Source organism: Genypterus blacodes, unplaced genomic scaffold, assembly GCF_046128005.1.
Source record: "Genypterus blacodes isolate CSIRO-AG114 ecotype Tasmania unplaced genomic scaffold, CSIRO-AGI_Gbla_v1 ptg000156l_1, whole genome shotgun sequence".
Taxonomy (NCBI): Eukaryota; Metazoa; Chordata; class Actinopteri; order Ophidiiformes; family Ophidiidae; genus Genypterus; species Genypterus blacodes.
Genome location: NW_027466957.1, coordinates 9,470,511 through 9,482,925, shown reverse-complemented (window position 1 = coordinate 9,482,925; position 12,415 = coordinate 9,470,511). Strand labels below are relative to the sequence as shown.

Sequence of the window (12,415 nt, the reverse complement as noted above, 5' to 3'; positions counted from 1 at the left end):
GTGTTCACGCTGACATAAAGTATTTGCTTGGTGGTATGCGATAACGGGTCAGGTGGAATCCACGCAGCTCTTTATGTCAGGGTCAGGTTGGTATGAGCATGCGCACTCGGTCAATAGTAGGACTCCATTCCAGACTCTGGGAGGTTTTGTGAAGCTTCGCATCCTGAGCTGCTGTCTGCTCTCATCCTCACCTGCTCCACAACTACCATGAGCGGAGATCATGGACATAAAGACTCTCAGGTACATTTTGGATCAATAAAATTAGATGATGTGTTTATCAAATGTTTCTTGTATTTCCTGATCATTACCAGCTAGTATTGTGATTTCGATAAAATAAAGTATATGTATGTGCCCATATTCTCATTGTTATTTAGGTGACAACTTGGAAGTAGGTTAAGTTTGTGGAGTTCATGGTCGCTTTTAATTTGTAGGATATATTTGTAGCGCTGGCAATTGAAACTTGATTACCTGTGCTACCGGCATTTTCAAAATTGTTATATGTAACACCTTTGTTTTCATGGTTTGCAGGTCAATTCTGGATCTAAAGGAAGCGGTAGGTCCTCTGATGGGGATTTTTATTCATACTGTCTTTGATTTCCGCTGGGATTCGTGTCCTGTCTACTGTTAGTTTTTAAAGGACAGAAATGGCGTCCCACAGACTAAGTCCCTTCTCCTCCACTCTCTTGCGTCTATTGTTCAAAAAGAGGCATTCAAATTCATACTTGCGCTAGTCGGTTTTTTATTATGAAAGGTGATCCTGAACGCGCCCGGCATCGTGTTTAATATGCATATTTTAGTTTTGGAATACATCCGTGCAGTCGTGGCGAATTTTGGAGCCGAAAGTAGCAGAAATGGGGCTGAGGACTTAGTCTCTGCGCCATTTTCTTTTTCTGTATCAAGCAGCCTGGGCGCCGACCGACCAGCGCAGCTACTGTCTGCCGTGATATGGAGGAGAGAACCGGGCGTGAACGCCTCTCCCCGCCCGTATCACCTCCTCCAGCGGTCCTCTGCTCTCATCTTTAGCCAGGACACGTTTGTCTGCCCCCCACTGCAACCAAGATATTATGGTCTCAAACTTCATGTGGCGTTAAACAAAGTTGCAGTGGTTTATTAAAAACAAATGCCTCCGGCTGTCATTAATGCACACATTATATCAAGAAGTTAAGAGTACTTTATTACTTTGCTGCATGTTTGTGATGGAGAGAAGAGAGGCGCCCTGGGGGAATAGTTTGGGGACGATAATTGCATGTGTGACGTTATATGATAATAGCACATATATTAAAATGCCATGACAACAGCTAGCCTAGGTCCTCCACAAGATGGATTCAGTAGTTAAGGAACAAATTATGAACAATTCTAGCAATTCCAAGTGACAAGGGTTGATTAATAAGTTCTGAGCCTTGTACAAGAAGAAGAAAATGTCTTGTTTTCACTTTGAATGTCCATTTAGGAAGAATTCCCATTTGCATTGGTGTCAAGGGAAAACAATCAAAAAACATTAATTACAATTACAATAATAAAAGTTCTCCTAATAAACGTCCATGTCAGGCAGAGCAGCATTCAGTAGCTTCAAAGACAGGCTATAAAACATTCACCCAATTCACCCAACAAGCAATTACAGTATGAAGCGTTTTTGTGGAAACTAACTGCATTCAATTGAGTGAGGGTAATGTATTAGTTGTAGATGAAGCAGGGGTGTACAAGATAAGCTGGCTGAATGTACAGAGATTGTACTTGTGTGAGTGATGCTGTATGAAGTTGCTTGATGCCATGATGGGTGATCGCTGCTGTGAACCTGTCCAGGACCTGCTCCTGATGGTTTCACGTCTTTCTAGCGTTGGGCATGGCACGGCGAGCGTCTTGTGCATTGTTTAGATAACATAGGACTAGATAATCTTACTCTCCCCCTGCTGTGGCCTCTCTACCATCCCAACCCCACTTAGCCTCCCACTCTATGAGTACAACCCTCTTTTGTGAAGTGTGACCTCAAAAGCAGGGGGAGATATTGACAGATTTGTGCAAACATCAGTTATTCGTATCTTATTCTTCCTCACACTCAAACACAGCAGTATCTATTTTGTATATTAGATTGTGTGTCAGTAATGTTATCCACCTTTTAATTTGTTTGTGTACATCCCAGCTCAGACTTAGCCAAGGTTCACATCTGCACATGTTCATATTCAGCCAGATATGGAAGATCCGTTCTCAGATCACATTGCTCAGAGATTTTGTTTGGTAGAATGCTACTAAACCAGTCGATCTCTCCTTTGTGTAGCAGACACTTACAAGCATAAAGACAAGCACAAAGATAAGGAACTCAGACACAAAGACCACAAGAAAGACAAGGAGCGAGAGAAAACCAAGCACAGCAACAGGTACAATGCCATGTTTCCAATCATTTCTGTCTCATTTGGTCTAATAACGGACCATAATGACGTTTTGTTGCATTACTTTTAAAATATACCTCAAGCTAATATGGGTTCCAAAAAGCAATATACAGCTTACTAATGCTCTCCAATGGCTTCTTCTACATGCTGGTTATTCCTGTCCCAAGTTAACCTTCATGAGGAATGAAATGACAAAGGTGATGAATTAGTATTCAGCTCCCTGGATTGACCCTCCAGCCAAAAATCAAACAACACCCAGTCGTTTCTGCAAACATGAACAATTACCAGAGGATAATGTTGATAAAATGGAAACGAACAGAACCCTGCAGAGTGAAATCGACAAACATAAGTCAGACACATTCTCTGAAATCCTTTTTTTATGAATGACCACTGCAGAGCATCTGTAATATGATCCACTGCTGTTCATTTCTAATTAATTCTTGTTGAGTGGTTGAAAGCTGCAGCATGTTAGCAGAGACACAACTTTGGCCGTTTTAATGTCAATTGTCCGTGACACTGTCAGTATTTGTCCAAAATTGTTTGTTATGACGCTTGCAGTTAGTGCTTTGTGGCTGAAAGCCTTTGTGTCTGAGCATCTGGACACTGTCTGACCCCAGAGCACCTGACCTCTGACCTGTCTGCTTGTGGCCTCTGTGTTCCAGCGAACATAAGGATCACTCTGAGAAGAAACACAGAGACAAAGACAAAGAGAAGCTGAGGCATAGCGACGGCAGCTCAGACAAACACAAGGAGAAACACAAAGAGAAGAGGAGAGAGGAGAAGGTTTGCTCACTGATGGTCACTCTGACCTTTATGGATGACATTGGATTTTATATTAAGATGTGTTTTTCTGTCTTTTTCATAGATCAAATTATCACATGTAGATAAGCCTAAAAAGGAGAAAGAAAATGGACATGTAAGGTAAACTGACCTTGAATTTCAACTCAACAATGTCACCTGAACCATAGCTCTTGTGAGGAGTCTTAGCCTTTATTATTGATCACATATTGCTGTACCAATCCATAATCTCTGTTTTAAATGTCTAAATCAGAGATTCCAGCCCTCCTGCTATTAAGAGTGAACCTGAAGAAGACAACGGCTTCTACCCCTCTCCCCAACACAAGACCAAACGAGAATATGATGATGAAGAGTGGGTGTCATCAACTCAACCCAAATCGTGTGCTTATAACCGTGTGTGATATTCACATGTTTAAGGCCTTTATTTGTTTCCCAGATATGAATACAAGCCCAAAAAAGTCAAGACAGAACATGGCAAGAAGGCCAAGAAGAGGAAACATGAGTACGAAGAAGAAGAGGAGGATGAGGTTTATTATGTTTTGTACATGAATTTGCTGAAGACATTCTCAAAATATCCAGGCTGGAATAACTGAAACGTCATTCCTTTCTACTCCACTTTTTAAGGACATAAAGCCTAAAAAGAAGACAAAAGACAAAAAGGTAACAGAAGGAAGGAAGGGCAAAAAGGAAGAGGAAGAGAAGTGGAAATGGTGAGATGATTGCGGAGACAAAATAGATCTTTTCCTCAAGGAGTCACACACCGAATATATTCAGCTGATACAGTAGCTACTGAGCAGCATACAGCAGATTCTCCTCTGTCAGCATCTGTCCTTTGTTATTTGTGGCCTTTAGGTGGGAGGAGGAGCGATCCACCGACGGCTCCAAGTGGCGCTTCCTTGAGCATAAGGGTCCAGTGTTCGCGCCCCCGTATGAACCCTTACCTGATAAAGTCAAATTCTACTATGACGGTGAGTTTTGTTGCTTGTGTACAAAATGACAATTATGACATTTGTGGTATTTATTGGTCGTGATTCCCAAGTCAATTGGCTTTGTAGGTAAGGCCATGAAACTTAAGAGCCCTGCAGAGGAGGTGGCCACGTTTTTCGCAAAGATGCTGGATCATGAGTACACTACTAAGGACATCTTCAGGAAGAACTTCTTTAAGGACTGGAGGAAGGTGAGGAGCTTCAACGTCAAAATGTCTGAATGCCATTGAAGGCTGAAGACCTCCAGGCTCGTATGAGTTGATCCTTTCTGGAAATAGGTGGCCTCATTACACTGTATATCTATATTGTAGAAAATATAAAAAACAAGATATACAGTATATATTATGTACGTTAACATTTAAGTGTTAACATTAGGCAATTGTTTTATGACATTTGTGGAGATTTGTTTGATAAATGGTGCAAACATTTTATCTTTAGGGCTTTGTCATATCTTATAAACAACTATGACATTATTGATGATACCATTCATGTTTATAGTACTTTGATTTGGTAAAGCAATTTAAAAAAAGCAAAGAGCAAAACTGCCAATTTGTCTGTAAATTAAAGTCCAGCATGTCACAATGGTTTCATTAACCATTGTGACATCATTCCGGTCCTGCTCACATGCTCTTTCTCCCACTACTATGCTTCAGTAATGCAAATAAAGGTGAAAACTGTTTATCTTAATGTTTACCAAATGAAAAGCACCTTATGCAACCACTAAACAATGTTTCTGGCACGTTGTTTGGAGGTGATAGGAGGAATATGGTGCTGGTTGTATTGATGTACATACATGTACATACACACACTTCAATTACAGTGGTGATGAGACGAAACCATAGGATGTAAGGAATTATGCAAAGCTTAATTCAGCAGACTTAAACACTTTGCTGTCTTACTGCAGGAAATGACACCAGAGGAGAAGTCAAAGCTCACTGACCTGAACAAGTGCAACTTTAGTGAGATGAGCGAGTACTTCAAGGCCCAATCAGAAGCTAGGAAGCAGATGTCAAAAGAGGAAAAACAGGTAGGCACATGTTCATGTGGACATTGAGAGCACGAATCCTCCTCCGACACTGAAAACACAGTGGAATTTGTGAACAATGTGTTGTCACTCATTCTTCTGCAGAAAATAAAAGAAGAAAATGAGCGGATCCTTCAGGACTACGGTTTCTGCATCATGGATAACCACAAGGAGCGCATCGGAAACTTCCGCATTGAGCCGCCGGGGCTGTTCCGGGGTCGAGGAAACCACCCGAAGATGGGGATGTTGAAACGTCGCATCAGACCCGAAGACATAATCATTAACTGCAGCAAGTTGGTGATCTCACTTCTACCTCTGCACCTCTGACCTCTGACCTCTGCATTTCATTTTCTAGAAATTGAGAGGGCTCACTATTTATTAAGAGAGTTCTGACAGAAAAGGAATCACACTTTTACAAACTATATTACTGACGCTGACATTATGTGTAATTCCTCGTGTTACCACTAGGAGGCCCTGTCTAACCATACACACACACACACACACACACACACACATATGAGCGAGCATGTGAGGGCTACCGTCTGTAAATAACGTTATGAACAGGGAAAGTGTAAATAATATTTTAAGTTATTTGGGGAGGATTTTGCTCTGCCAAGAAACGCACAACTCCCCCCCTCCCCACACACACACACATCCACACTTTGATGTTCTCTCCCTTTCATTCCTTCCCTTGTTTCTCCCCCCCTGTCTTCTCTCTGCTGTGTTGTGATTTATTTATAGTGGCTGGGAATAATTCTCTTTTCATCACCTTCCTTTCCTGCCTTGGCTGCTGTGTGTGTTGCCAGTCACATACACAGACACAAGTGAAAATAATGTACCTGCCTTCACACACACTTGCCGGCAGTGTGTCAAAGGTGATCTTCCTGTCGGAGCGCTCAAACAATAACACGACACAGAGAGGACGCGATGACCTCCACACGGGTTTTGTTTTTCTGTCATTTTTTCTTTCTCTTTTCCAGCAGCATTTCCCATATTTCATGTATATTTTGCTGCCATACACATGATTTGCATCTGAATCCGAGCCGCACATTTCTTCCCATGTAACTTGCCTACAGAAATCTGCAAACCTGTGCTGTTGTTTGGGCCCATTTCAATGTATCTCGTTTTCCACAGGGACTCCAAACAGCCTAAACCCCCACCTGGTACGCGATGGAAGGAGTTGCGCCATGACAACAAGGTTACCTGGCTGGTATCTTGGACGGAGAACATCCAGGGCTCCATCAAGTACATCATGTTGAATCCCAGCTCTAGAATCAAGGTACGTTAATTTTTTTGTTTACAATGCAAACAAAAAGCATTCAAAACACATAAGCACTAACCTGTGTTTGGCATCGTATACGACAACTTATCCCACAATGATCCGTTTGTCTTCCATCTCAACTCTCCTCTGTGTGTCTGTGTGTGTAGGGGGAGAAGGACTGGCAGAAATACGAGACTGCTCGGCGTCTGAAGAAGTGTGTGGATCACATCCGCTCCCAATACAGAGAGGATTGGAAGTCTAAAGAGATGAGGATCAGGCAGAGGGCTGTGGCTCTCTACTTCATAGACAAGGTGAGCAGACATACTGTATACTGCTTATTATGGTTCAATGTTGGTCTTTAATCTTGGTGAGGGTCTTGATGATGTGGCGCCTCCCCTGCAGCTGGCTCTGAGGGCGGGCAACGAGAAGGAGGAAGGCGAGACGGCGGACACCGTCGGCTGCTGCTCGCTGAGGGTGGAGCACATCAAGCTCTACCCCAAGATGGACGACCAGGAGTACGTGGTGGAGTTTGACTTCTTGGGGAAGGACTCCATCCGCTACTACAACAAGATCCCTGTGGAGAAGAGGGTGAGAGAGAGGAAGAGAGGGGGCAGAGAGAGAGAGAGAGAAAGAGAGAGAGGCGGGACAGATGAGGAAAAAACTATCATTATTATTAGGGTTTTGTATATATGACAGATATGTGACTTAAGTGTTAATTTGGTTATTAAAACGCCACTGTGCAGAAGTGTGTGTGAGTGTGTGTGTGTGTGTGTGTGTGTGTTATTGCCTGCGTGTGTGTGTGTGTGTGTGTGTGTGTGTGTGTGTGTGTGTGTGTGTGTGTGTGTGTGTGTGTGTGTGTCTGTGTGTGTGTGTGTGTGTGTGTTAGGGAGGATGTTTGCACAGACAGGTGATCCATGCCCTAAAGGCTTTCCGTCAGCTCTGCCTCAGGGGGTGGTCTGTTTCCTGCTATTACAGAAGTCCACTCACACACACACACACACACACACACACACACACACACACACACACACACACACACACACACACACACACACACACACACACATCCTTAAACACACAACTGGACACTGTTTATTTGGCCTCACTCCCTCACTGCATCCCCACATGCACATACAGTACACAGAAAGCACACTGGTCTGTAATAAAGCACCTACACTTGGTATCCACGGCAAAAAAAATAGGTCGGCACCCTCATCTGGTAGAAATATGATCCTGCAACCATGAGCCGTCTGCTATGGTGAAGTGTTAATACATCCATTTTCCACCACTTATCCGGGACCGGGTTGCGGAAGCAGCAAGCTTCAGATTTCCCTCCCCCATGGACACATTCTCCAGCTCTTCCTGTGCATCTCAAGATGTTCACAAGCCAGATGAGATACATAAAAGTTCTCCAGTGTGTCACATGTCTGCGCTCTGGTCTCCTCCCAGTAGGACTTACCTTCAAACCCTCCAGGAGGCATCCTGATTGGATGTCTTTCACTGGAAGGGGCAGTGCGTCCACTCTGAGCTCCCTCTTGATGTCCGAGCTTTTCAGTCTGTCCCTAGGGCCGAGTCCTGACACCCTGTTGGAGGAACCTGATTTCCAAACCACACAGGGAGCATGCTGGACTCACTTTGGCGCCCCAGCACCCCATATTCCCACAACACACCCAACAATATACTGGTTTTAATATAAATAAATGGTTGCTTCTTTCTCATTAGGTCTTCAAAAACCTTCAGTTGTTCCTGGAGAACAAACAGCCTGAAGACGACCTCTTCGACAGACTCAATGTAAGAGACACATCCGAGAGAATTCCTTACATTTTTAAGATACCAATGCTTGTACCCTCACTCATTTTCCCTTCTATGCTTAGAAATGCCACATCTCTCTCTCTCTCTCTCTCTCTTTCTGGACAGACATCTATTCTGAATAAGCATTTGCAGGAGCTGATGGATGGCCTGACAGCCAAGGTCTTCCGTACCTACAACGCCTCCATCACTCTGCAACAGCAGCTCAAGGAACTAACCTGCAGTGAGTGACAGCAGTAACACCTTCTAAACACACAGCAGATCCACTTACTCACTTTACACACACACAAACATACACACACGTTGAAGTTAGTTGTAAAACGAGTTGCAGTTACCAATATCTGTGTTCATTAAGTTACCAGCAGACTGAACTGTGAAGTGGAGTGAAATACCATCTATCAACAGTTTTCCTCTCCTAAAATGTTAGTTTGTTTGTTGTTTGTGTTTCTTCAGATGACGAGAGCATCCCAGCTAAGATCCTGTCATACAACCGAGCCAACCGGGCGGTGGCCATCCTCTGTAACCACCAGAGAGCTCCACCCAAAACCTTTGAGAAGTCCATGCAGAATCTTCAGACAAAGGTAATCCTCCGCACTTGGCTCTTCTTTATGTAACTGCAGGTTTGTGCACCGTCACAACAGGTGCAGCTATGCCCCTGGCTGTGTCGAGGGCAAAGCACAGCCGTCCCTTTTTCACCACGACCGCTGATAATCCTGTTCATTCTGCGTGTTTTGTTATGATTGCAGATTGACGAGAAGCAGAATCAACTGTCTGCAGCCAGGAAGCAGCTCAAGTCTGCCAAGGCTGATCACAAGGCTTCCCATGATGACAGGAGCAAAAAGTAAGAACAACAACAAACTGATCCACTCAGCCACAACAACCAACAATTTTCCTCTCAACAGCAAATCCAAAACTTGTTTCAAGCATCTGTAGAGTTGGCTGTAGTTGCATTTGTGTCTTCGTGTCTTCCCACCCGTGTCCATCCCAATATGTCCTCGTCTCCTAGGGCCGTGGAGCTGAAGCGTAAGGCCGTCCAGAGGATAGAGGAGCAGCTGATGAAGCTGCAGATGCAGGCCACAGACAGAGAGGAGAACAAGCAGATCGCCTTGGGCACTTCCAAGCTCAACTACCTGGATCCACGCATCTCTGTCGCATGGTATTTACGTGGCACTTATTCTTTCTCTTTATCAAGCATATTTAGGCCTCCTTGTCTTCTGCTGGGAAGGGTCTGTGTTTGAATATCCTTCATTGTTGTCTTTATTTCTTATTTCCAAGGGCAAAATCTGAGGTCTCCTTGTGTTTTGAATCAGTCCAGTCCATTGTTTGTCAGGCTATTGGTGAAAACACTAAAGAACCCAAAACAACAAGCTTTAAGTGTATTTGACTGCAGGTGTCAGTGAAAAAAAAAGCCACTGACATTAAATGAGTCAACCACCCACTGTTTAATAGACTGGGTTTCTGTGTGTGTGGGGGGGTGGGAGGGGGGTACTTGTCTACCTTGGTGACAGAAAGGCAGGAAATGCTCTTGCATTGTAGGAAAAGGAGCAGCACAAGCAAAAAAGCTAATGGCTGCAGAAGGAAAATAAGAGGAAGAAAAGCGTGTGAGCGCGAGGAACAATGGGGTTTGTTTCTGAGAGGCAGGGAGGAGCGTCCCCAAACAGCGCTCCTTCCTCCATGTGGGAAGTCCGCGAGGAGCAGCCTGTCGCTGAATGGAGGGACAGGCCACAGAAAAGGGGAACAGTGGCCCGCCCTCCCTCACCCATGCCCCACAGCTATTTATGGAGAGCCCGCTCCTCCTCAAGCACAATGGATACAGGAATGCTCTGTGTTGTGGTGGTTGTAAGGCGTAAGGGATGGGGTCCCCCCCTTCTAGGGTGGTGCATGGGAATCTGCTGTAGTTATGTGTGTGTGACTATGGCTAGAGTGCTTTACATTGATGGCAGGGGCATACAGTGCAAGGAGCCAACCTGCACAGTTAGGGGTTCTATTGGATCGAACCTGCAGCCTTCTGATCCCTAGACGACTTATAGGATAGTTTTAGGAAAAATTGCAGCAGTTCAAAGCTAGTACCACCTGACTGTTTAAACAATGCTTCACACATCATCATCATCATGCAATAAATAAGAGCCTTGAGGGTCTGTCTGTCCGGCATTTGAACGCAGGAGCCCTCACACTCAAATCAAGAATCATACCCCTAGGCTAAGCCAAGCTCTTATTTGAAGTAATGACAAAAAAAACAATGGCAGAGCAAACATGTCAGACCACAGTGTTGTTCACGCTACCACCATTGACACAAGCACATTCATATTTATATGTAAATTTTAATTTATAATAAAAATAATAGATTTAATAGCTAATGGTGACTATTACTAAATCATGTATTCATACATGTCATTGGTGGTGGTGTGAATAGTCAATTGCAGGGTGAAACAGTAGCCTCTATTAAGATAAGATAATACTTTATTAGCCCCGAGGGAAATTGCTGTGCAACAGTTACAGTACAGCGGAGAATGAAATATCAAACTCAACAACCAAGTGTGTATGATTGCATTTTAATGTATAGTTTGTGTGTATTTTTCAATGGGTGGCGCTTCATTTTCCTAGCAGGGCCTCATTGAACACTCAAAACCATTATTGCATTTACATTTACATTGAATCATTTGTCAGAAGCCTTTTCCGAAGTGATGTTCACATAAGATTTGTCTTAAGTGTCCATGCTGATGCGTCTTATCTCCTCTAGGTCCAAGAAATGGGACGTTCCTATTGAGAAGATCTACAACAAAACCCAACGAGAGAAGTTTGCCTGGGCGATTGACATGGCCGAAGAGGACTATGAGTTTTAAACACTTTTGCTACCGTTTTCCTTTTTGTACCCATGCCTTTGATCGTCAAAATGGCTTGTAGTTTATGTCAAATGATTCCACTGTGTGGTCACTGCAGAAAGCAATCGGATGGGGTCGTGACTGCTGGTTAATAAGTGTGTTATTTATATGGATTGGTTGTGAATCGCGGAGTATAACTCCATTCATTACACCAAGCTGCCAAAGGGCATTGCTCAACTGAATTTATAGTCGTATATACAATATGTAGCTGCAGCTGTCTGCCTGTAATCAAACCACTATGAACACGTTAGTATTATCTTTTGTCTGATATTATTGTACTGCAATTTTTAAGCCATCGGATTTATTGATAAATTCTATATTGTAATAGAATAATGAATTGATAAATCCTGTGTGTGAATGGTAGACTGCGACGAACACCTTGAGAGAATTAGTAGGATGAATTTTAAATAGGGGAATTATGGAAATGTGTGTGAACGATGGGTCAACCGAGCCTGACAGACTGATGATGGCGTGAAGAATGATATAGCACTATGCTTATGTAATAAGTTACACACGGGATGTCATTTTCCCATTTTGTTGGATTTTTACGTTAAGTTCAGGGATGTACATATTTTTGTGTCGTTTTTCAGTATCTATGATTCTGTGTTTTTTTTTTATGTGTGCTGTATGCATTGGAAGGAAAAAGCTCTTAGTTGTGCACAGGCAACTTGTATATGTCGATTTTCCCACTTTTATCACTGAAGACACAACATTCCTCTTGCTTATGTGAATGTGGCAGTGGTATAGATTCTGTTTTCTGTAAGACTATTCTTCCAGACAAAAACAGTGGAAGAAGGATGTGGATTTTGCCAAAAAAAAATGGAAGTCCATTTTTGTGTGTTGCCTTTTGTATTGCTGTGATTAAGCAGAAGATGTCCTCTTTGACTTAATTTTCAAATGTGAATAGATATTCTGACTTTTGTCATTAACATTACTCGCCATGTGATCATTTGACACACCACTCCTGTTTGGTTAAATGCTTATTGTTTTGAGCTTTGTAAATTTCGGAATAAAATGTCAATCTTTCAAATTCTTCTTTATTTTTATATGCACGTATCCCCTTTTTGGGTCTACAGTTCCATTCCTTCATAAATAATGCATTTCTATGTTACATGGGAATTGAAAAAGAGCCGCTACAAAAAGAAACTTAATCTCATCAAGTAATCAGCAGTGATCAGTCAGGTCAGAGGATCACTGTTCTGAATAATGGGCCTGACTTGACTACAGTGATGTGATGATAAAGAAGGAGGCTGGAATGGAGGAAAAAA

The 12,415-nt window shown here is 43.0% G+C and overlaps 1 protein-coding gene across 2 annotated transcripts; it reads left to right on the top strand.

Moving 5' to 3' along the window:
* The first annotated feature begins 90 nt into the window (after positions 1-90).
* Positions 91-12,149, top strand: top1b (DNA topoisomerase Ib). 2 transcript variants are annotated; one of them, XM_076166759.1, is made up of 21 exons: positions 91-240; positions 529-553; positions 2,279-2,375; positions 3,050-3,170; positions 3,253-3,308; positions 3,439-3,537; positions 3,622-3,712; positions 3,810-3,895; positions 4,038-4,153; positions 4,241-4,362; positions 5,076-5,198; positions 5,301-5,488; positions 6,330-6,474; positions 6,624-6,767; positions 6,859-7,044; positions 8,179-8,247; positions 8,374-8,488; positions 8,719-8,846; positions 9,012-9,106; positions 9,272-9,421; positions 11,006-12,149. In XM_076166759.1, exons 1-21 carry the CDS (start codon positions 208-210, stop codon positions 11,106-11,108), a joined length of 2,292 nt encoding a protein of 763 aa, XP_076022874.1. In that variant the 5' UTR covers positions 91-207; the 3' UTR covers positions 11,109-12,149. The 2 variants fall into 2 exon arrangements, with proteins under 2 accessions (XP_076022874.1, XP_076022873.1); XM_076166758.1 differs by having other exon boundaries at positions 2,276-2,375.
* Positions 12,150-12,415: the final 266 nt, after the last annotated feature.

Excerpts from the sequence above, each read along its gene's own strand:
- top1b (XM_076166758.1), top strand. The coding sequence starts at position 208 with ATGAGCGGAGATCATGGACATAAAGACTCTCAG. Across the intron at positions 8,847-9,011 it reads TGCAGAATCTTCAGACAAAG|ATTGACGAGAAGCAGAATCA; the intron begins GTAATCCTCCGC and ends TTATGATTGCAG. Across the intron at positions 9,107-9,271 it reads CATGATGACAGGAGCAAAAA|GGCCGTGGAGCTGAAGCGTA; the intron begins GTAAGAACAACA and ends CTCGTCTCCTAG.